The 24,021-nt window shown below is 52.4% G+C and overlaps 2 protein-coding genes across 7 annotated transcripts in view; one reads left to right on the forward strand and one right to left on the reverse strand.

Moving 5' to 3' along the window:
- Positions 1 to 544: 544 nt before the first annotated feature.
- On the reverse strand, positions 545 to 11,392 carry TRAPPC3 (trafficking protein particle complex subunit 3). 2 transcript variants are annotated; one of them, XM_081818075.1, is made up of 5 exons: positions 11,332 to 11,392; positions 3,324 to 3,421; positions 2,980 to 3,079; positions 1,762 to 1,944; positions 545 to 1,302 (listed from the first exon to the last, which is right to left on the reverse strand). In XM_081818075.1, coding segments are annotated over exons 2-5 (405 nt in total). In that variant the 5' UTR covers positions 3,326 to 3,421; positions 11,332 to 11,392; the 3' UTR covers positions 545 to 1,182. The 2 variants fall into 2 exon arrangements, with proteins under 2 accessions (XP_081674201.1, XP_081674200.1); XM_081818074.1 differs by lacking the exon at positions 11,332 to 11,392 and adding an exon at positions 11,178 to 11,325.
- A 5,415-nt stretch (positions 11,393 to 16,807) lies between these two features.
- Positions 16,808 to 24,021, forward strand: part of MAP7D1 (MAP7 domain containing 1) — a 22,470-nt gene continuing 15,256 nt past the window's right edge. For 2 of the 5 annotated variants that reach the window (XM_081818094.1, XM_081818097.1), the window contains exon 1: positions 16,812 to 17,159. In XM_081818094.1, the coding sequence (XP_081674220.1) occupies positions 17,114 to 17,159 (46 nt within the window). In that variant the 5' untranslated portion in view covers positions 16,812 to 17,113. Of the gene's footprint in view, positions 17,160 to 24,021 lie in introns of all 5 variants that reach the window. The other 3 variants (XM_081818095.1, XM_081818098.1, XM_081818096.1) reach the window with 3 other exon arrangements.

Consider the following 24,021-nt stretch of genomic DNA (forward strand, 5'->3'; position numbering starts at 1 on the left):
GACTTGAGCCGAAATCAAGAGCCAGAGCCTTAACTGACTGAACCACCCAGGCACCCCCGTAGCTCTTCTTTACAGCAGAACTCTTCGAAAGAAAATTTCGGTACCCTTAATCCTCTTTTATTCTCTCAAACCTTTTCCAATCAAGCTTTCATTCCCATTATTCTTTCTCTAAGTAAACTCTACACCACACGTGGGGCTCCAACTCATGCCCCTGAGATCAAGTGGCACATTCTACTGACTGAGCCAGCCAGGCGCCCCTCCCCATTCTTAACAAGGTCTTTCTAGCCATGCCTTCCTACTCAGTGGCCGAGAGCTCAAGATAGTCCATGTTAGGTATATCAGGGATAATGGTCTGCTTCTAGACTTTGCTAGACAATAGACCCAAAAATGACTTTGAAGGGGTATTTGCACCCAGGTTTCCCAGACTCTCTGGTCTGTGGGGAGGAGCCATTCCTAGACCAGGTAAGTGTAAGGCAGGGCCCAGGAACTTAGTTGGTCTCCTCACTCCACTGCAATAAAATTCCAGAAAGAAAACAGGACATGATTAGGATTTCACTCAAGAATGTGTCTTTATTGAAGAATCTGTAAGAAAAAAGGATGTACCCTCTGTAAAAAGAGGAGATGTCGCCTCCAAACAGCAGGAAGGAATAAGACCTGGGTGGCTTCCCAGAAGTCAGTGTTCCTGGCACAACTCCCCCTTCCGGGCAAGCGCTAGAGTATGTCACACTACAACTAGCAATTCCTATCCACCCCTACCAGCCTCCCCTCCCCGACCCCACAACCCTGGATTCTCTACAGCCATTCACCAATGGCATTCCAAAGGCCCAGGAATGGATGTGTGAGGCTTGCCTCTTAACGGGGTCAAAATGGGTTTTGCTTTGGAAAATTCAAACAGGAATGTAAAATGGTTGAGCTCTTTCTAGTCCAACCAAAGATGACTGCATCCAACAACCCCTTTGAAGGGAAAAGGAGCAAAGAGTTTCCCTCCTGCATGTGCACACTTGTGGGGTAAGTGGACTATATCACAGTCTGCTCTTTATTAGCATGGAGAATGGAAACAGAGTTAGAAGAATATGTAACAACCATGTTAAAGAGTCATTGAGTTCTAAAGGGCAGAGGGAGCTCTGAGGCTTCGGATTCCAACAAGTGCTCCTGCTAGCTACCCTGAAGTCCTGGGGATGGTCACTCCTCTCCAGCTGGGAGATTGTCCTCAATCCGCCTGATGAACCTCATCCGGATTTCTGTCACACCGTCTCCTTTCAGGGTGTCCTGGACAAACTTGGCCTCCACAGCCATCTGGACCTGGGGGACAGTGGGAAAATGAAGGGGCAGCTGCCTAGCCACAGCCTCTGGGGAACCACAGGGGATGGGGCTGTAACTGACTCATCCACAGCAGTCCAAACGAGGGGGCTGGTTTCCCACAAGGATGAGATAACCAGTTCCAATGTTCCTTTGCAAAAGGCAGTGGCCGTGACCCATAAGGACAGACTTAGCAAAGAACACCCACAAATGAGATTGTCACCAAATGAGCCAATCTGGGAATGGGTGCTCCTGGGCTTTGGGGGCTGACGGCACCACCCTCAGGGAGAGTCATCTTTGGATCCTATGCTCGACAGCATCACATCTCAGGCAGCAGAGTGCTGAGGTGAGCCAAAGGCCTTTCTTTTCTCTCTCTCTTTCTCTCTCTCTCTCATTCATTCAAAAATTTATCAAGCCCCTACTACAGCTCAGGTGTCCCAGAAGGTAAAGAGCTGCACTCACCATCTCCAAGGCTCCCCGCAACACCCCACACAAGAGATTGGAATAAATAAGGGATGAGTGGTTATCAGGAAGTTCCACAAAGTCCACCAAGGGGTTATTTTCCAAAATGAGGGAGAATTCGTCACCAGCTGGGCTCCAATTGGTGATGCTTGGAGTGATGCCCAAGTACATCTTGAACGCCACCTGTCAGGAGACACACAACAGCACCATGGGGAAGAGCAGTGGGGGCCGCGCACCAGGGAAGATGATGGGACTGGTGAAGGAAAGTTAAGTGGCTCAGGAACAAAACTGCGGCCTCTGCAAAACACTGGGGCTTTAGGTATTCAGGGCAAAAAAGGAAAAACATCTATGCACAATTCCACACCCCTCTCCTTCAAGGCCTCATACAATTAGGCAACTTGCTGTCCACCTACACTTCTGACAGGGGCGGCTTCCTGGAGCCAGCACATGAGAGGCCACGGCCCACTGCCCTGTCCTCTGTCTGCGCTATCTTGAACCCTTCCTGAAAGCAAATACAGTCACTGTGGCCGAATTACTCTAAAGACATCCTTCCCTCTATCCACTCTCCTACTTCCAAACCTTCACAAAGCTCTCTTCACTTCAGCCCTCTCTAGGATTTGGGCCAGCATGCTCTACAACAGAAAGAACCAACCTTTAGGTTACAGATGCCACAAAGCTAGAGGCGTATTACCATTTATTATTAATTCTATAAGATGTAATGCTAATACTATTAATAGCGACCATTTACCACAAGCACACCATGTTAAGTGCATTCACTTTACCTGAATGCTCATGTTCATTATTTCATTTACTCATTACAACCACCCTATGAGGTAGCTCTTATTTTCTTCTTTTAAAGATGAGGTAAGTGGTAATGAAAAAGGTTAAAATTAACTTACCCTTAACTATTAAATACTGGAGCCAGAATTTGAAGCCAGGTTTGTCTGAGTCCAAAGCCTATATTCGTAACCCCCATGCTACTCTGCTACATCTTCACAGTTGAGGAGATTTGGCTTTCATCCACATAGATGATCCCAACCACTCTTCCCTTTTCATGATCTGTGCTATTCCCAAACCATCAGGAAGGCTTCTTTGGCCCAGACAGCTGCCTAACTAGACTTTTGGAATACTAAGAGCCTCTCTAAGGGAGAGAGAGAGTGGTAAGCAGTGCCTCCCAGTGACATCCTTCAGCATAGCCAGGTGGCCCAGGATAATGACCTTGGCGATGACATCTGCGGTTTCCCGAAAGTCGTGGCACCTCCCAACATTTGACCGTGCCAAGAAATCTTCAATCAGTCGGACTCCAATGTTATAGCCCCTGGGAAGAAAATGAGAGAACAGACTATATCATGGGGTATGAATGTCTTATGTCTGAACATAAGGCTGCTAGTGGTAAAGGGAAAATGGGGGACAATCCCAAAACATCCCAATAAATGAGCTCAGTGGAAACCATGCCCAAAATGTTGGTTGTAAGAGAGAACCCAGTGCTGGGCTCTAAAGGACCATGTAGATTGTGCACTAGGGAGCCCATTCTTGTCTCTCCTGCAGAGGAGCTTACTCACATTTTGTCCAGCTGTTTATTCACATCTTCATCATTTTCATAGTCCTTGCACAGCTGTGTGACCAGAGCCCCGTAGGTGAGGGTGAAGAGCTCAGAGCTCTAAAAGAGATTCAAAAGGCAATCAGGACCAAGAAGCACAAAAGAAAAAGTTTAGTGAGTCTGGGTCAGCCTCAGTGCAGCTGTCAGGATTCAAAGGAAGGTCATCTGTGTCTGGTGAGAAAGAACATCACCTCCTGTGCGGTGGCCAAGGAGCGTGCCCCCCCCACCCAGGGTCAAGGTGACCACTACAGAACGGGTTGGAAAAGGCACTCCACACATGGAGCAGTCACTCTTCCAACACATCAGGGTGGGTTTCTGCTAACCCAGGACCCCACCATAGCGGCCAAGCCTAAGCTTTGGTCACCAGAATTGGGGGGTGGGGGGAGCCATCCACTGGATACTATGAAAGACAGACCTGAAGAAGACATTTACAGATTAGCTTCTGTACCCTAGCGGGTGAGACCCATGGCTTCTCCACATCTAAGAATGTGTGTCAGGGCCCAGAGTTCAACTGCACTCCCAGTGTCCCACCCAGGAGCATGTGAGGACCCACGGGCCTGGTCTGTGGGGAGGAGAGGAAGTCCCAGAGTCCATTGCACTGATAACCCCCTCCTAAGTCACCAGCATGAGGAACAATAATGTTCCTCTTGACACAGAGCGAAAATGCTTCCAGGAAAGAGGTAACTCTGAAAGGAATCCAATCTTTTGTGTACCTGGAACATAATCCTGATCTGGACTGGTTTCTATTACAACCACAGTTAAATCACAGAAACCCTTTCTCAGATAAAGACTCTTGGCACCTACCCACCAAGAAACAGGTGTGGAAGGTGACAGGATGAGCAATGCCAAGACTAAAGAATGAAAGCAGGAGGTGGGGGAAAGGCACTATCAGAGCTAAACAAAGTGAGATACATGCTAACAGTGCGTCTGGACCAATGGATTCAAATAGAAATAATCACTCAGCCACTCCCTTCTGAATGGAAGCTTGTCAAACTCGGAGCAGAGCACCTTTCTGTCCTCAAGTCTTCTGGGGAGCAAAGTCCAAGTAACCACCACAAGGCGAGGTCACCACAAGACTAGTGATGTGAGTGCCTTTTGCTTACACACTGTGTTCTATTTTTTATCATCTCATTTTCCACCCCACAATAATTCTGTAAAGCAGAAAGGGCAGGAATTAATCTCATTTTAGAGATGAAGAAATGAGAGACACATAATGATTAAGTAATCTGCCCAAGGACAAACAGCTAATTATTGACAAAAATAATTTTGGGAAACAAAAAACAAGAGTTTCTAAGCCAATGTTCATTCTTTTTTTTTTTTTTTTTTAAGATTTTTTATTTATTTATTTGACAGAGAGAGACACAGCGAGAGAGGGAACACAAGCAGGGAGAGTGGGAGAGGGAGAAGCAGGCTTCCTGCAGAGCAGGGAGCCCGACGTGGGGCTCGATCCCAGGACCCTGGGATCATGACCTGAGCCGAAGGCAGACGCTTAACGACTGAGCCACCCAGGCGCCCCTGCCAATGTTCATTCTATCCACTGTTCCCCACAAGTGCAATATTAATAACCCCCCCAACACATCCCAAAACAGCAACAAAAAACTTAGCCGTACTAGGAAGTCAAAGAGAATCAGTTTCAGAATCAGGAAGCTTTTTGAACTCAACTAAAACAGTCAGATCAGGGTGTCTCCAAGAGACCATTTACCAAATATGGCAATTAAGGGAAGCTATTAAGGAGGATGATGATTTTCTTAGTCAAGTTAAGGGTTTGGCACTAGAATGGCTTGAATATGAATGGATGGAGACAATCCAGCAGTTACCAGTCTATAGAGTTGGCACCACTGCATTAAATCAGGAGAGCTTTCCTTCCATTATTAATGAGCCCTTGGATGGAGACTCCAATGGCCTCAGCCCACCACGATGCCAAGAAACATGCATACCGTGATGCTATCAAGCACTTATACATGCAGCAGCCCCCAGTTTACCAATAAGAAAAATGAAGGCTTCAGACAGATATGTCCATGGTCACAGAATCAATATGCCTGGGATCTGGGAATGGGATTCCTGACCCAGGCTCTCCACACTCTCTCTTAATTTGCAAGTCTGTCTCCATCTCTGATTATGAACCAAGCCTACTCAAAGCAGTATGCAATGCAAATATTTAACTTAAAGGTCTTCATACTTTAAAAACAGGAGTGGGGCTGTGGTATAGAAAAAGGAATTCATTCAATGTTTATTATGTTCCAGGGACTATCTAATAGGAGGGAAACAGATAATAAACAGATTATACACACACACACACACACACACAGAAAGAGAGGAGGGAGGAAGAGAGAGAGAGATCAGCTTTCTTTTTTTTTTTTTTAAAGGTTTTATTTATTTGACAGAGACAGACACAGCGAGAGAGGGAACACAAGCAGTGGGAGTGGGAGAGGGAGAAGCAGGCTTCCCGCGGAGCGGGGAGCCAGATGCGGGGTTGGATCCCAGGACCCTGGGATCGTGACCTGAGCCAAAGGCAGATGCTTAACAACTGAGCCACCCAGGTGCCTCGAGAGAGATCAGTTTTAAATAGGATAGTCACAGAAGGCCTAGTAAGGTGATATTTGTGCAAAGACTTGAAGGAAATAAGGAAGAGCCATGAAGATATCTGGGTGAAAAGAGTCTAGGAAGCAAGTGCAAAGGCACTGACGTGGGAGTATGTCTGCCATGTTTGAGAAACAGCTAAGAAACCAGTGGGATTTGAGAGGAGTGAACAAAAAAGAAAACAGAAGAGGAAGGCAGAGAGGTTACTGTTGACCTGGGTTTTCAGTCCTTGTGACCCTTATAACAATAGGTTCCATGGGACCTTAGAGGTCAGCTAATTCAACCAACCCAATTTCTTCACTGAACATAATAACCACATTCTCCCTCCCAGAAGAAAACATGAATCTCTTCTGCAACATTTCTACTTTCAGGTGCTTTAATTACGTTTAATGATAATGGCCATAAACATTTATAAAACCTTCAGAATGCCTTCACAGTTTCTCATTGATCCTAATCACAACCATGAGAGGTTAACAGAACAAACATTATTCATTCTCATTTTACAGGCGACAGGTTAAGTAACTGAGACTCTTTCTTCTTACAGTTGCGCACCACCCTGTAAAAAGTTATGTGATCTAAGCCATCACTTAGTATCTTGGATCAGTTTTTCTCCGTATGTACAATGGTGACAGTATCTGCCTTAGAGAGTTACTGTAAAAGCCCACGGAGATAATGTTTGTAGAGCACCCGCTGCACAGCACCTACATTAGAAGTAGATATTGAGGGGCGCCTGGGTGGCTCAGTTGGTTAGGCGACTGCCTTCGGCTCAGGTCATGATCCTGGAGTCCCTGGATCGAGTCCCGCATCGGGCTCCTTGCTTGGCAGGGAGTCTGCTTCTCCCTCTGACCCTCCCCCCTCTCGTGCTCTCTCTCATTCTCTCTCTCAAATAAATAAATAAAATCTTAAAAAAAAAAAAAGAAGTAGAAAATGATTGACTGATTGGTTGATTGATTTCAAAGAGAGAGAAAGAGGGAGGGGCAGAGGGAGAGGGAGAGGATCTTAAGCAGCCTCCATGCCTAGCCTGGAGCCCGAAGCTGGGCTCCATCTCACGACCCTGAGATCATGACCTAAGCCGAAATCGAGAGTCGGATGCTTAACAGACAGAGCCACCCGGGGGCCTCTGTTTTTATTTTTAAACTAGTTTTCTGTGGTGTGGTATCCAAGAGTACCCTGAACTAGGTTCAAGGAGGGAGATTTTGAATCAATATAAAGAACTCTGTAACAACTAATAAGGCATACAGCAAGAATACTGGGTTTGTAGCCAGAAAACCTGATTCTGAGTCTGGACTGCCACTTACTAGCTGTGAGATTTTAGGTAAGTCACTTCGCTTTGCATAATCTCAATCTCCTCACACAAAAATGGTAACAGTAAAATCTGTCATGCTGATTACAGGATTGTTGGGAGGATCCAATGAGATAATGGACTGAAATATGCTCTGCAGACCAACAAACCACAGGAGTGGTTTCATACTGGAACAGCTGATCTGATCTCTAAGTACTCTGGGCACAACCTGAGCAGGGCAAATTAAGCCAAGCCCTACTTCAGGTGAGCTATGGCACTTGAGGGTTTTCAAAAGGCTTTTCAGTTAGTGTCCCAGACAAATAACAAATCTCCCTAAGGGGGCTGATTTTTGGAGCTAATGCTCCAAGAGTCACATTTACTATTTTTATCAACACAAGTGATTCAGTGTAACTGCCCCTAACAGCTGGGAGTGAAGGTCAGTGACAGGACCTTCACTCTCTCTTACCCTCCAGCCTCCTGTCATGGAGACTCTGAGTGCTGCTACAGAAGGAGTAATTCACCTGAGCACTGGAGAATAGAGCCGCTGGGGTTGGGTTACTAGTAACATGACACAAAATAAGGGAAGGTTTGATTGTCCATAGAATTCAGGAACCAAACACGACACAGACACATAAAGGCTAATATCTTTACTAACAAGGATGCTTGCTGGCTGACTTTTACCAAGTGCCAACTACATTAAGTACACCATCACACTGCTAGCTTTTCATGCATTACCTCAATTAATTCTCAGAACAACCCCATGATACTATTACTACACCTTCTAATTTATTTTAAGATCTTTTATTATTTATTCGTGCACGCGCGCGCGCGAATGAGAGAGAGAGAGAGTGAGAGAGCGTAGGAGCACAAGCAGGGGGAGCGGCAGGCAGAGGGAGAAGCAGGCTCTCCACCAAGCAAGGAGCCTGATGTGCGACTCGATCCCAGAACTGTGGGATCATAACCTGAGCCGAAGGCAGACGCTTAACCCACCAACTGAGCCACCCAGGCATCCCTCTAACTTATTTTTTAAAGACAGTGAACCTGATGCTTACGACAATGAGGAAACTTGCCCAAGGTCACACAGCAAATAAGCAGTTAAGCTGGGACTCCATGCCAGACAGTACTGTGTTGTATGCTTTCCTGCCTCACAGAATGTGCTTCTCAAGGTTAAGGACTAGGACTGCATCTCTCACAGCACCTAGCACAGACCTATGCATAGAATTAGGGCTCAGGAAAAGTTTGCCTGGTACATTGGCTATTTCTGTTTGCACAGACTAAAAGCAGAGGTCTAGTTCCTTGGACATATTAATCATTTAAGTCTTGGAAGGTTTAAGTGGGAACACAGCAATTAGCCGAAGGTAGGGCCAACTGGGAAGAAGGCTGCTAGAGGGGGAGACTTCCCGGGAGGAGAAGAACATGTCAAAACCAGGTGGCCATAAAGAGGATCATGTGACAGATCCTAAGTAGGCGCCAGCAGTAAGTGAATGAGAGGATGCACCAAACCTTCATGTCATTCATTCACTACATATTGATTGCCTAGTGCCAAGCATCATTCTAGATGCTAGGAATAGGGCAGTGAACAAAACAAACCCCTGTTCTGGTGGTTACATTCTCATCGGGGAGACTGAAAATAAACAAGTATGTAATTCGTAATGAAATAGCGCTATGAAGAAAAATGGAATAGAGTAAGAGGACAGAAAACTGTAGTCAGGGAAGGCCTCTCAGAGGAAGTGACATTTGCATAACTGTGAATGAAGTGGGGAGTAGCTAGATGAGGATTAGGGTTACTCATTGGAGGAAGGGATTTTTTTTTCCTTTTTTTTTTGGTTCTTCTTGTTTTGAAGTAGGGTCCATGCCCAATGTGGGGCTTGAACTCAAAACCCCTGAGAATCCCATGGACCCTGAGATTAAGAGTCCCATAATCTACTGACTGAGCCACCCAGGAGCCCCTGGGGTAAGGAAGTTCTAAGCAGAGACACCAGGAGTTGCAAAAGCCTTGAGATAGGAGTGTGCTGCTGTACCTCCCTAATTCTCCCACTCACCAAAGCTGAGTGAGCACTGGGGGTTCCTATTTAAAAGAGTATTAAAGGGGCGCCTGGGTGGCTCAGTCGTTAAGCGTCTGCCTTCGGCTCAGGTCATGATCCCGGGGTCCTGCCTTCGGCTCAGGTCATGATCCCGGGGTCCTGCCTTCGGCTCAGGTCATGATCCCGGGGTCCTGGGATCGAGCCCCGCATCGGGCTCCCTGCTCTGCGGGGAGCCTGCTTCTCCCTCTCCTACTCTGCCTGCTTGTGTTCCCTCTCTCACTGCCTCTCGCTGTCAAATAAATAAATAAAATCTTAAAAAAAAAAAAAAGATTTCAATAGGGATTTTAAGTAAAAAAAAAAAAAAAGACGAGTAAGATACGAAAACTAAGCAGGAAGACCTCTTGTATCTGTTCATATCTTACGAAAAGGAGGAGGAAATAAACATTTGCCATGCCCCATACATGGTACACTGCTATATCACTTAATTCTAAGTAGGCATTATTGCTTCCAATTTATAGATAAGAAAATTGAGGATCAATCAAGACAGAATTCCAACAATGTCCATGCTTTTCCCCCTACATGATACTGTTTCCTAGCAAAATATACTTTTTTTCTTTGAAATTCTTGGTATTTCCTCCAAAACAGGAATTCTTTTTTTAAAGATTTTATTTTCAAGTAATCTCTACACCCAATGTGGGGTTTGTACTCACAACTGGGAGATCAAGAGCTGCATGTTCCTCAGACTGAGCCAGCCAGGTGCCCCCAAACAGAAATTCATAACCTGTGATCTATGGAGGATTTTCAGGGAGCCCACAAATCCCCCCCAAATATAAGTAAGTGTCTGTGTATATGTTTGTCAACTTATTATTTATGGGAAGATCCATAGGTATCAGCAGCTTCTCAAAAGGAGTCTGAGAGAAAAACAGGTAAGTACTACTCTGAAGTATTAGGGCCTCCTGCAGCCCATTTTTGGTGCTGTTCCTGGTGTAAGATGCCAAGGTGTGAGGGATGTTTAATCACCCCTCTAGAGCTGAGTGTCAACAAAGGGCCCCTAATCTGCCTGACCAACCTGCAACCTTGGATTATTTAGTTTCTAAATCTGAAAACAAAGACAGACAACATGGGCAATTCTGAAGGAGGTAAGAACATGGCAAAGAAAAGGAACACCTGCCAAGAGGTCTTAACTTGGAGGAAAATGTCATCGACCTTACTTTCCAGGCCCACGTGCCATCTACTGCCAACCCTTATGAGACTACATGGTGTCCCACTCTTCCCAGGACAAGAAAGGAGCCGCCCCCACTCACCAAGGGGCACCACTTACTGCCTATCCTGGCCCACCTCTCACTCCTCCAAATACAAAGTACCTTTTTGGCAAGACCAGTATCTGAGCATCTCTTGCAATGTCCAGAGCACAGTGTGAGAGACAGTAGGGCCTAGCAGTCTGAAGCTTTGCAGTTATAGAGACATGTGTTCAAATCCTAACTCTTCCTAGCTGTAAATTTGGGCAAGTTATGTAACCTAACTGAGCTGTAAAACTGCGATAACATTATCCACCTGAGAGAGTTACTTAGCGGATTAAATGGGCCAAGGTGCGTAAGGTGCTCGGCCCAGAGCCTAACACACAGTAAGAGAGCGACAGTGGCAGTTACTGTTACTACCGCCGTGGTCGCGGGTCCCGCACACAGCGGCTCTCAGGACCCGGGGGAGGGGTCTCTGAGCCGCTCCAGCGGCCCTCCAATCTGCCTCAGGCCTGGGACGCCGCCGGCGTGCTTCTCCCCTGCCGACCCACAGGCAGCCCCCTCCTCCTTCCTGCCCGCGGAAGCACCCTGCGCTCACGGGAGGCCCTTTTCCAACTGCGCGCCGCGCCGGGCCCCTTCCCCAGAAGCCCTCCATTCCGCCCCTCCCGCCGAGGTCACGCGCTCCGAGTTACCATTTTCTTGCTCTCGGTGCCACGGTTCGCCTGCCTAGACATGGTGCCAGCCGCCCTACCCCGCCTCGCCACAGACCCTCTCGGCGACCCCTCCTGACACCGCTCGACCCGGCCGCGGCCCCTCAGCCCTGGGGACTGACCGGCACCAACTCACCGCGCCTGCGCGGCCTGCCGCGGGGCACCACGGGACTCGTGGTCCGGGCCGACGAGGGTATTTCCCGCCCAATAAACGTCAGACTACAACACCCAACAGCCCCAGTGGCAGCACCACTGGACTACAACTCCCAGAGTGCTTCGCGCGCGATGGGGTCTTAGAGCCTGCCTCCCCGCCAGGGCTGCCTTCTGGCCACTGGGTGGCGTCCGGAGCTTGCGGCAGTCCTGTATCGTCCACACACTTCCATCTCCTGCCACCCCCTCACCCTCACAGATGCTCCGCAAATTCCTGTCTCGATGGGTTGGTCTTGGAAAGTCCCCCTTTCGAACTAGCTTCTTCCGCTGTTGCTGCAGTTCAGAGCCAGAGGCTCCCGGGATGTCCCAGAAACCTAGCTATGGCTCATACACAGATCTGGCTTCTTATTGCAAAAATATTTAATGACAACCTACTGTGTGCCAAGCATTTACTAGGGGCTTTCTCTTCAGGTTGTCATCTGTCCCCAAACTCCAAAAGCAGCCAGTACCTGCATCCTACCACTGTGGCCTCATGATGGAATACCCAGTGTGTCTGCTAAAATTCAGGTCACTTTGTCCCCCTCAATGACACTGCCTGGTCCCTGGAAAAGAAAGATCGCCAGAGTTGGTAACAGCCAGTCCTGGATTTTAAGCTCAGCTTTGCCATTTTAGGCAAGTTGCTGGATCTCTCCCAGTTGTTGTGAAGATTGGTGAGACAGGAGTGCAGAGCACTTGGGCACAAAGTAAATGCATATTCCCTTTCTTCCAGCCACTCTCTCAAAACAGCCCAACAAACAGGTCCCAGAAACACCGGGGAAATGTGCTGGCCACACCGTAACCCATCGCCAAGGGGAAGTCCTACAGTCCCTGACCATAGCTCTTTGGTTTCAGCTCCAGCCATCCCCTCTGGCTGGTCAATTGTGAGAGGGCTGGCCTGGGAGTCCCTGAGCACCCTCTCCTCACTTAAGCCTGGTAGCCGGACTCTGTAAGCAGCTGCATTCTAGCCCCTAGCCTTCACCATGACAACCAGCCTGCCCAGACGTGAGCCAGCCAGGCTGGGGAAGACTGGGGGGCCCAGGCTGCTCCGGCTAAAAGCCAGTTCCCAAGATTCCCCCAGTGTCTCCCTCAGGGTGCAGGACCAGTCGTTATTATACCCTTCTCCCTGCGACAGACATTCTGGGCCTCCCTAGAGGCAGTGACCTTTGACTCCCCCCTCCTGTTTCAGTGCTTTGGCTGAGAGTTCTGGGAAGGAACAGGAGGGCAGTGGCGTTGGGGGCGGTGGTGAAGCCAGGGTCGGCTAGCCCCCCCGGAGGCCAGCATGGCCAGGGAAGGACCTCCTGCATTCCCAGGAAAGAGGACAGCTGAGGTGAAAGCTGCAGTTGGCTGGCCTGTCGGTCAGGGCTCCTCCCTGCCGGCTGCCCTTGGCTGCCCACAGAAGCCTGAGTCACAGTCACGGCCAGCCGCCCGACCCCACCCAGCCTCCTGTAAGGCTGGGTGGTTCTGGAGAAGCTGGAGGCGGAGCCTCTCCCTGCCTATCTTAGGACCTCTGAGATTCTTCCTCTGTCTGCCTCTGATTGTTCCTTTTGGAGTCTTTTTCGTTGGGACGCCTCCTTGTGTCACAAGTCGTGAATTAAGGATGGGGGTGGGGCCCATTTCAAGCTGATTTATAGGGTCTCCTTCTTGCTCAGATGGGAACCTAAACCTCCTTAGACAGCTGCTCCAAGAGTTCTCAGTACCGCTCCCATCATTCCCAAATCCCAGTCCCTTTCCACCACTGCTCAGGGCCAGGACATTAGGAACGCTAGGCGCCTCCTCCCCACCCTCGTTTCCTTCTCCCTAGAAAAAAATACAGCAGGGACAGTTTCCCATTCCTAGCAGGGGCTCTAGACAAAGACCCTCCCAGAAATCCAAAGCGTTGAGCCTATTTGATCCTGGATCTGAGTTCCTCCCCCTTCCAATCTGTCCCTGTTCCTTCCCCTCCCCAAGCTGGAGGGAAACCTTGTTTGCAGCTGGTGTCACCACCGCCCTTGAGGACATTCTCCACCCTCAGCTCCAGGGAGTGGGCTTGGAGGACTCCCCAGGAGAGCGGTATGGGTTAGAGACCCATTCATGGTGTGGTGCCTTGGGGGTGGGGTAGGGGTGAGAGTCTGGTGTCTGTTCTCTCTGCTGCCCCCACTATGAGGGCCCTCCCACTTCCTACTTTGTGAGTGTGGAGGCAGCCTCCAGGGCCTTGGTCCTGATTCATCTCTCTGATCTCTTGTGTCAATCTCTCAGTGACTTCCTTCACCCCGCCATCAGGTTCATCCTGGGCCCTGCCCCACCAAACCTAGGCGGTTGTAAATTCTCTTGCTCCTGCCCTCCCCCCAGGGGAATCGGAAAGGGGACATATTTCTGATCCCCGTTCAGCGACCTGCCCCCTAGCCCCAGCCCAGCCTCGTGGTGAGAGGAACAGCTCATTCATGATTGTTTCTGAGGAGGAGGGGACTGCCCTGGGCGGTAGGGGAGGCACAGGGGAGCTGACAGAGTTCCCTGCCCCTCACCAAAGAGGGCAGGGCATCCTGTTGGGGCTTTCAGTCCCTGATGTTGCAAGTGCCTCATTTGCTCCTTTTCTGGGATGTCTAATATTGGGGGGGCCGTGTGAGGCTCCCAGACACTGTCACCCAGCCTCAAACTCAGAGGGACACACACTCCAAACCTTCTCAGTTGCTAGGGCCTGGGATCTGCCGGGGATCCTGGCCAGTCCGGGGTAAATAGAGAGTAACTGACGCCATCTCTCCATCTGTTTGTTCCGACTTAATCAATCACAGGACACTGGCGCTGTCCTGGCTCCCCCTCAGCCATCCTCCCAAGACTCACTCTGGACCCCTCAGCTGTACAGGAGGCCTGGGGCTGGCCAGGAGGACTGTCCGTCAAGTTGGCTAACTCCCAGATATCTTGCTGTCCCCACCACTAGCATCTTGTAAAAGGGGGTGTAGGTGCCTCCACCCTCAGTCTAGGGAAGAGTTCCTCTGTGTTGGCACCGTTGACGTTTGGGGCCTAATGATTCTTTGCTCTGAGCATTGTAGGACGTTAAACGGCATCCCTGATGTCTAAGCACTAGATGCCAGTGATACCCCCAGTTCTGACAACCAAAAGTGCCTCTAAACATTGCCAAACGTCCTCTGTGGGGCAAAATTGCCTCTCTGGTTGAGAACCACTGACGTAGGCTAACACCACGCACTGTCTCTTTGCAATGATCCCTCAAAGTCAATCCCAGATCACTACACACAGTAGAGAATTCCAGTTCTAAAGCACTGCTCACCCCTCCCCTTGCAAAAAACCTTCCCCGACTCCCCATGATCAATATCATGTAGATCATGATGTCAATTGGCATTCAAATCCTCCTACATAGACCATCCCTGGCCTATCTTTTCATCTTTAGCTCCCATTGATTTCCCCCTCCACTATTGTTGAGGTCTAGCCAATGAAGGGATCTCACTGTTCCCACCCAGGGTCTTCATCCTTGTAGTCATCTCAAATTCACTGAAGAAGAACTATCCCAGAGGGCTCGCCCCAGCCCTGTTACGCTCTGTTCATGAATTCTGAGTCTACTCACTGCCTGGCTCAGGTTAGGCCTGTTCGCATCTGGAAGATGCAGGCCCTGAGGCCTCTGACCTCACAAAACACAGTCCTGGACTCCATCATCCACATGGTCTGCTCACCCTGCAGGTGGGATGGCTGACAACAAAGATGGGGCTCTGCTCCTCCTCCTAATCTGCTTTTATCCTTAAAGCTCCATCATCATCACCACCATCATATTTATTACGTACTTCTTACTTATATGCCAGGCTTTGTGCTAAGCACTTCATCTGCATCGCCTTATTTAACCTTTAATGACCCCATGACACCTCACGGTACTATCATTTTCCTGATTGTATAAGTGAGCAAACTGTGTTTCAAAAAAGTTAAGATACTAGCTTAAGGTCAGCAGCTCCATTTGCAGGCTTTCTGTCATCATCATTTTCTTTTTTTTTTTTTTTAAGATTTTTTATTTATTTGAGAGAGAGAATGAGCTAGAGCATGAGAGGGGGGAGGGTCAGAGGGAGAAGCAGACTCCCCACTCAGCAGGGAGCCCGATGTGGGACTCCTTCCGGGGACTCCAGGATCATGACCTGAGCCAAAGGCAGTCGCTTAACCGACTGAGCCACCCAGGCGCCCCATCATCATCATCATTTTCTAATGATTTGGGGCCAGAGGCGGCACTATTCCCTCCCCGGAGGCCCTTCCAAGAGAGTTCAGGCCCCCCAGCTACTCACTCTTTCTAGGACAGGCTGCTCCCAGGTTGCCTGAAACCCAGACCCTTTTGTTCCCCACCCTCCCCCTTGAAATGGCTGCTTTCTGGAGCTGTTCAAAGAAGACACTAGCAGGAAAGAGGGGCAGGAGGCTAGCATCTCACTGGGCCTAATCTCTCACAATGGAGAACCAGAGAACTGACCTTCTAGAGGTCAGGACAAAGGGCAGGGAGGGGGTGGCAGGGCCCAGCTGTGCCTCCTCTTCCGTCCCCTCTGTCAATCTTTGCAGCACCGTCATCGATCCACCTTCCCAGCAAGCTCCCACCCCCCAACCCCCGCAGGCTGGCCAGACTTGGCTTCAGGCCCCACCTCCGCCGGCACTAACAAGGGGACCCACCTCGAAGAGCTGGGAAGCAGGACCACGGGGAGGGGAGTCAGAAGGGGCTCACTCCCTCCTGACAGACCTTCTCCCCTGACAGGCCACAGGGGAGAAAATCCTTCCGGGGAGATTGGACGGGTCGCCCGATGGGGGTGGGGGAGGGTCAGGACCAGGACCACCCAGTTTGGAGCTGGGAGGGACCCAGCAGATTAGAGACCTGGGTAAAGCATTGGTGCGGGCCTGTAATTACCCCGGAGGAGCAGGGAAGACACCAACCATAGGATGCTGGAGGAAGGGCAGCAGCAAGGCTCCTGGCCTCTCCCCATCCCAGCCATCACCAGGGGAGAGAAAGCAGAGCCCTTTTAGGGGTCTCCTTGGGACCCTCGTTCAGGTCTCTCGACATCTCCCGGTCGGATTTGGTTTGACGTGGGCCTGGGAGAGAATTTGGATTTGAAGCTACCGCCAAGGCGCCAGAGCCGGGGCCCCCAAGTTCCAGGTTGGGATTGGGGGCTCCCAGCCCCGCTCCCTTCGACTCCCCCCAGTCCAAGCCGCGGGTGAGTCACCAGAGCGCTCCCTACATAGTCTTCTCGCGCTGTGGCGCGTACCAACGCGCGGCCGCAGGGGGAGGCGGCGGGACGGGCGTGCTCGGAAAGCCGTGGCGTCCCCTCGGCCGCAGCCGCAGGAGAGGCGTCCCGAGCTCGAGGGCCCGCGCTCCGGGGCGGAGGCGGGGCGGAGCGAGCGAGGCGGGCGCGCAGCGGCTCGGGTCCCGGACGCTGGGGCGGGGGGGAGGCCCTCCCCGCGTCGCACTTGGTACGCGCCAGCGGGGAGGCCAGGCCCAGCCCCGGCGGTACAATAGGGTTGGGCCGCGGCCGGGACTGGGCCGGCGCCGGGCAGGGAGCGGGATCGCGGCCGGAGCCAACAGACACTGGGCGGCCGGCGACTCCGAGCCTCGCAGGCCACCAGCCGAGGCAGCCCCGACCTTCTCCGGAGCGCCTCCGCCTCCGAGTCTTGCCCGCCGGGCAGGGCCGGGCGTGATGCGCCGCGGGACCCCTGTCCTGGCCGCCGGCCGCCGCCGCCGTCGCCGCTGAGACCCCAAGACCCCCAGTGACGCCGCGGCCATGGAGAGTGGCCCACATGCAGAGCCGGGTGCCGGCGCACCCCCAGGTATGCCGGGAGCCACGCAGAGGCGAGATGGGGGGAGGTCGCGGGGCCTCGGGAAGGCCGAGGAGGAGGCCAACACGCTGGGCGGGGACCCCTCCCCCGCCGCGCCTTCTGACCACTTGGAAGTTTAAAAATAAAGGCTGCAGCGGCGGCGGCTCGGGGCCACCGACGCATCCTCTGACAGCTGCCCCCTCCCCCACTCCGGGCGCTAGGACGCCCTGGGCGGCGGGATCCTCGAGGATCCCGCTCCGGAGTTGTTGGGGTGACCCTTCCGCCCCGGCCCAGTGCCACCTCGGTTGCTCCGCCAACACCCCCTTTCCGACCCTGATGGTCCTCTTCAGTTGAACTGGGACGTCTGTCCCCCTCTTCATCCCGGGTGGGCAAGGGTGACCCCAGCCTGAATGTGTGTGTTGGGGGTCCAGATTCTCAGGCCTGGAGTCCTGCATACCAAAGCCTAGGCCTTTGGCGCCCCCCACGCCCAGGCCCTAGCCCAGACCTTGCCCCCACCCCATCTCTCCAGCTGCCGCGCAAAGGGCCTGTTGCTGCTGCGAGCCGGCCTGGAGTGGAGGGGAGGGCAGGGGGAGGTCTCTAGCGGCGGCTGCCAAGTAACCCGCGGGATAAAGACGAGGGGGAGGGGGAGGCGGCATTGTTTGGGGCGAGGGCGGGAGCTGGGGAGTGGGCCGCCTCCTGTGCAGCCAGGCCTGCTCCGGAGCCCACCCAGCCGGATTTGGGGAGGAAGGGGGCAGAAGTAAAGCTGCGTATCCTGCCACCCTCCGTCCTAGCCTCTCTAGGCCCGAGTCTCTCTCGAGAATGAGGTGAAGGCTCAAGGCCGCACTCCCGGGACCTGCCACATCATTCCTCAGCCTGAAGCTTGGGATGCCTACCCCCGCCCCCCTACACAGACTCCAGGCCCCAGAAGACCATCAAAGCTACCCTCCCCTCCCCTCCCCTCACCCCACCAAGCACCAGTGCCCAGGACTTCTGCAAATCCCATTCGGATCTGGGAGCAGCTGATGAGGGGGTGGGGACAGGTTTCTGGTTGGGCCTGGTGTTGGAGGGAGGGATTTCTCTTTCTCTTTCTTCCTGGAAGGGGAGGGGAGAGCATGATTACTGAGGACCCAAGTTCTGTTCCCACTGACTCAGGGGGGAGGCGGCCCCAACCTCACACCTCCGTAGAGTCCTAGAGCCTAATCCCTGCCACCTGCCTGACCCCTGCGGCGTGGGCTCAGCATGAAACAGTGTCTGTGGGTGCGGAGAGCCCAAGACAAGGCGGAGCCACTGGGCTGTGGGTGGGCTCCTCCCCATGCCAGCGCGGGTGCTTCCAGGGGCTGGTGTGGGTGTGGGAGCTGAGGGATGCAGGTGATGGTGGTGGGCGAGCTATCGGACTCTTGTGGTTGGGGTGGTGTGTAGACTGTGCTGGAACAGTGGCACTTGGATCAGTCTTGGCTCTGCTAAGCCTGAGACAGGACACCCAGGGAGTCCTAGACTGGGTCCATTTCATCTGCTTATTGGCCCTCTGCATCTAATTGGCCCCCTGAATGGGCCTGATGACTGGGCCACAGATGAGGGCCTGAGTGAGTGTCTGGTTTATAATTTAGGCACTTGGGTGGGATGCCTGACTGAAGGAGTGGGCCTGGGGGACATGCTTGGCTGTACTGAGGGGCCTGAGGGGGTCTACATATAGGGTCCTGCGTTGGGAAGACTCTTCTATACACAGGGGCCTAGATGGAGTTACATGACAACCTAGATCAGGCTGGTGGTGAATCCCTACACAGAAGGTGAAGGTGACAGGGGCCCCCTCCAAGCCAAGGGCTTCCAGGGAGTAAAGGTGGTGCCCACTGCATGTACCCTGTCGAGTCTGAGGCATGGGGCGGAGACACTGAGTGCACATGGCATGATCCCTGCCATCCTTGAGTTTCCCCTGCCCCCTGAGCATTTCCAGGAGGCAACATGGAGTAGGGAACAGGTGTGGACTGGGGCAAGTGACTTGCCTCCTCCAGTCACAGTTTATGCCCCTGGAGAATGGAGGTGGTGTTACCAAACCTGTGGGGTTAATGTGAGGGTTAGAGATGATGTACCGAAAGGAACCTGGCACATAGACGCCCACAGTACAGTGTTATTACCATTATTGTGGTTATGCTCATCAGAACCAGTGCCAACAGGGAAGTATGAAACATGGGGGAGGTGAGAACAGGGATTGGGAGCCAGTTTGCTTAAGAATGTAGACTCTGGAATCAAACATAACCTCCTACTGTGTGACCTTAGGTGTGCTGCTTAACCTGAGTCTTAAATGTTCCCATTTATAAAATGAGAATAATGCTAGAAATTATCTCATGAAGAGATTGGGATCGTTAAATTAGATGAACACATGAAACACTTAGCCTAGGCCTGGGCACATCATTAGTGGTCAATAAACTCTATTTGTTTTTTGTTGTTTATTGTTTTTTAATTCCTTTGGAGGCCTGAGGAGGAGGTGTGATTAATTAGAATTTCAGGAGGTAAATATGGGACAGAGGGCCAGGGAGAGGGGAGTTCTAGACACATATGAACCAGGGTGGATCTGGGGAGCAGAGGGGCCCCCGTGCTTGAGGGGGGCTGCGGCAGTAGAAGAGAGCCCCTGGGAGGTGGGTGCGGACGGCCGTCCAGCACACCATGCTGACGCCTGCCATCAATGCTGCCTGTACAGAGGGCAGAGAAGTGAATCAGTCACTACCCTCCGAGAGCTCTCGGCCCAAGGAGGGAAGCAGATGTGCTCGGGGCAGGGAAACCCCACAGGTATACTGGTGATATGGTGGTCAGTGGGCTTTGCTTGTGGAAGGCTTCACAGAGGAGGAGGCATTTCAGGTGAACCTAAAAGGATGAGTAGAAGTTGGCAAGACTGGCACAATGGGCTGTGTCTCTACATAGGGCAGCCAGCCTAGCTGGTGCCTCCCGCGGACAGCTTCATCCCCCCTTGGGCCGGTGGGCCCAGTAATGAGCCTCTAATGAGCCCCTAATGTGCAGTCATGCATATGCAAATGAGGAGGAAGGGGCACCAGGCCAGTGTACTCCCCCTTTCCCTCAGGATGGGCATCAGCTGTGGGTGGGGCAGGGCGGGGGGGGGGTGGAGTGAGCTAAAAGCGGGGCCCTGACCAGAGTGGTGGCACTAGAGGGTGGCCAGGACAGGTCTCAGGTCTGACCACAGACCTTAGGCCACAAGCAGCAGGGAGCCATGTCCCTGAGTCCCCACTGGGCCTTGGGACAAGTCAGGGAGCCAAGGGGCCAGGCCCAGATAATGCAGCTTTGTTGGCTATGGTCGCGCTGCCTGGCACCCCGGGGCACAGCCTTCAATGTCTGGTCGTCTGGTCTGCCACCTCTCAGCTGCAGCTCTGCCCTGAGGGGAGCAGAGAGCGTGGCAGGGTGGGGGGTAGAGAGCATGGTGTTGCTACCGCCATCAGCGCCCCTCCCCGCTTGTAAGAGGAGATGTGTCCCCTCACCAGGGATAAGTCCAACTTATCTCCCACTCCTAGTTATTAAGGGCCTTCTCTGTGCCAGGCACAGTGCCTAGCATATCATGTGCATGGTCTCATTTGATTCTCAAAACAGTCCCTGAGTAGGGCCTACTACTATCCTCCTTTTACAGATGAGGATCAGAGAGGGACGTCATTGGCCTAAAGTCACACAGCTAGGAACTGACAGAGGCAGAATGTGAACCCAGGTTCATCTGACTCTAAAGCCTCTGCACCAAACCTCTAGGCTGAATTATCATGGCTGAGCCAGCCAGCGACAGAGTCTTGCTTCCCTGGCATGACTGATCTATAGGCATCTTGGTCTTAGGGACCCCATGATCCATCCTCTGGCAGGCAGAGGTAGAGCCAGCAGAGCCCTGGGTTCCCTGTGCATCTTGTCAGGTTGGAGTCTGAGGAAGTCAGACCAGAAGGAGGCCCTGGACCCAGGCAGTGGTGACAGTCCAGCCAGCAGGCCATCCTCAGGCCCCTGCCCTGAGCCTGTAGGCCCTAGCACGGGCCGACCTGCTGGGGCTGAGGGAGGGCCCGTGGTGGGGCCTGGGCTGTGGGATGGGGTCATTTCCTGCCGCCTAAAATAACAGGAAGTGGGTGCTCCTGATTGGAGGCTGGGAACAATGGCCGCCAACCAGGCCAGAGAGCTCCTTCAGATCTGCTGTCTCAGTTGTGATCCAGCTTTATCTCTCACAGAGGCCCATGGCCTGGCCCCAGTGCCCTGCTGCTAAGGGCCTGTGGCCCAGGGTCTGAGGACTATTGGAGCAGGATGCCCCCTCCTCGTTCAGTCCCTCTCAGAGCTGGCTCAGCTCTGTTCAGGCTGGGAGTGATGCTGCCCCCTAAGGGTTCCCTCTGTCCCAGCCCCACAATCAGGCATCTCTCAGAGTTTGTCCTTCCGGGGCCTGCCCCTGCCCCCAACCTCATCCTCCCAGCTCAGATCTCTCCAGGCAGGGAAACCCAGGAGGCTGCCTCCTTTGGGTAAGGGAGTGAAGGTACAGATTGTCACGCTGCGTCGGGCCCGAACCCCAGCTTTGATACTCACCAGCTATGTGACTTAAGCACGTGTCTTAAGCTCTCTGAATCTATTTCCTCACTTGTCAAATGGGGTAATAACGTCTAACTCATAGGGTTGTGGTGAGGATGATAGGGACTGATGTGTTTAAAGTGTTGAGCTGGGCCTGACACAGCATTAGCTATTGCAGCTGTTAACTGGACTTACCCTGGGCCCAGGTAAGGGAGTGCCCAGAAGGGGCAGGGAGGACGCGACCTGAATGAGACTGTACAAGTACACTGGGAACACCGTGTCTGAGTGCTGTGTGGGTCTCTGAGGCTTCCTCTGTGCCTCGGATCGGGTGCCTGGCTGTGTGTGTGTGTGTGTGTGTGTGTTTGTGTGTGTGTGTAGAGTTCCAAATCCCACGAAGTGTGATTCCTGTGTATATAAGACAGAGAGAGAGAGAGGAGGGAGAAAAGAATGTGTCTTGTCTCTCGCCATTGTTCAGGCTCTGTCCACGTTGTCTAGGTGTCTGTCTCTCTCTGTGGTGTGTACTCAGTCTCTCTGCATGTCTTTGCCCCTCTGTTGGCCTAGCCATCTTCATTTGTCTGGCCCAGCGCTGCCACCCGAGGAGCTGCTGTGAGAGCCGGAGGGCTCTGGCTACAGGTGCCCCGCTCTGTCCTGTGTCCTCTCTCTCTGCCTCGTGCCTCTGCTCCCCATGCTCCCTGCCCAGGGATGCTGTCTGTGCACCCGCCTCCGCGGGCTCTCCCCTGGGTGCTCCTTTGCTCTGCTGCCTGGAGGACGGCCACTCACCCCCCACCCCCTACCCAGGTGCCTCACTTCCTGCCTCCTGGTGGCCAGCCTGGGCAGGAGCCTGCCTTCCCTGCATTCCTGCCCTCTGAGCTCAGTGCCTGCCTGCCCCACCTGCGCCCTTCACCGTCTTGGGGGAAACCTCCCTGAGGGAACCACCGAATCACTTCCTTCTTCAGGAAACAGGCAGGAGCCTCGAGGAGGGGTGACGTGACGCCTACTAGAAACAGTGTGCCATAAGGGTTTTGTCATCAGATAGCCTTGGGTTCAAATCCTACCTCTGATGCTGACATGAGCAATTCACTTACCTTGTCTGTGTAAGTTTTCTCTCCTGTGGAACAGGGGCCATCCATAGAACTTTCCTTTTAGGGCTGTCATAAGAATGAGATGAGATGAGGAAAAGTGCCCGGCATACGGTAGGTCTTCGATAAATTACCTCGTTTCCCTTCCTGGGTTCAGGAGCTGGCAGGGCACACACAGGGCTCTGATATGAGCAGGACCTTTAGGGTTAGGGAGGCTAGGCTTTGGAGCAGCCTGGGGTTTGACGATGTGCTGGCTGGGTGGCTTTCCGCAGTACCCCCATCCGTCCACGCACTTATCCAACTGTGTGTTCATTAAACAGATACAGAACCCCTGCTCTGGGCCGGCAGGTCCTAGATAAGCCCTGGGTTCGAAAAAGGAGCAAGGCCCCGTCTCTTCTCTCCATGAGCTCTCATGCTGGCAGAGACGGGGCAGCAGGCAAACAGAAAAGCCAGACTGAGTTATCAGTGTGGTGAGAGGAATATTTGGCCTAGCAGCAGTTGCTGGTATGGGAGGAGGGAGGGCCCAGAGGAAGGGACTGCCAGCTCCCAGGGGGTGGAGATGGGGAGTAAGCACCCTGAGACGTGGGACGGGCCCTCTGAGAGACTTGGCTCAGATCTTTCAGCAGACCCCAGGTACAGTCCCTTGTGGGGCTCTTGAGAAGACAAGACTTACTGACCCTATGATCAGCTTCTGCAACCTTTGCCCAGGGAATGCTTTTTGTGCCAAGAAATAAATACAAACTATCCTTCTCTTATCCAGTTCTTAACAAATACTTCTGGTAGATATTAGCTTCGCAAAATAAAACTAACAGTGGCTAAAACCTCACAATTTGACACAGACCAAAAAGAAAATACAGTGGCTGAAGGATCACATTTGATGAGTGAAAATAGGAATAATCAGAAATTGGTTTAACCATGCCATATAGATAACTAACCAGGGCACCTAGGTGGCTCAGACGGTTAAGCATCTGCCTTCGGCTTGGGTCATGATCCCGGGGTCCTGGGATCGAGCCCCACATCGGGCTCCCTGCTGAGCAGGGAGCCTGCTTCTCCCTCTCCCTCTGTCTGCCACTCCCCCTGCTTGTATTCTCTCTCTGTCAAATAAAAAAATAAAAAATCTTTATTTTTTTTAAAGATTTTATTTATTTATTTGACAGAGAGAGAGACAGAGAGAGAGGGAACACAAGCAGGGGGAGCGGGAGAGGGAGAAGCAGGCTTCCCGCCGAGCAGGGAGCCCGATGTGGGGCTCGATCCCAGGACCCTGG

The sequence above is a fragment of the Leptonychotes weddellii genome, chromosome 4 (genome assembly GCF_054177405.1).
Source record: "Leptonychotes weddellii isolate Sample4059 chromosome 4, ASM5417740v2, whole genome shotgun sequence".
Classification (NCBI taxonomy): domain Eukaryota; kingdom Metazoa; phylum Chordata; class Mammalia; order Carnivora; family Phocidae; genus Leptonychotes; species Leptonychotes weddellii.

Bases quoted from the DNA above. Each gene is read 5' to 3' on its own strand.
- TRAPPC3 (XM_081818074.1), bottom strand. From the start codon at position 11,219: ATGTCTAGGCAGGCGAACCGTGGCACCGAGAGCAAGAAAATG. The intron at 3,422-11,177 runs GTAACTCGGAGC...AATCTCTTTTAG, and splicing joins GCACCGAGAGCAAGAAAATG to AGCTCTGAGCTCTTCACCCT. The intron at 1,945-2,979 runs GTCATTATCCTG...GTCTCCTGACAG, and splicing joins CCGCAGATGTCATCGCCAAG to GTGGCGTTCAAGATGTACTT.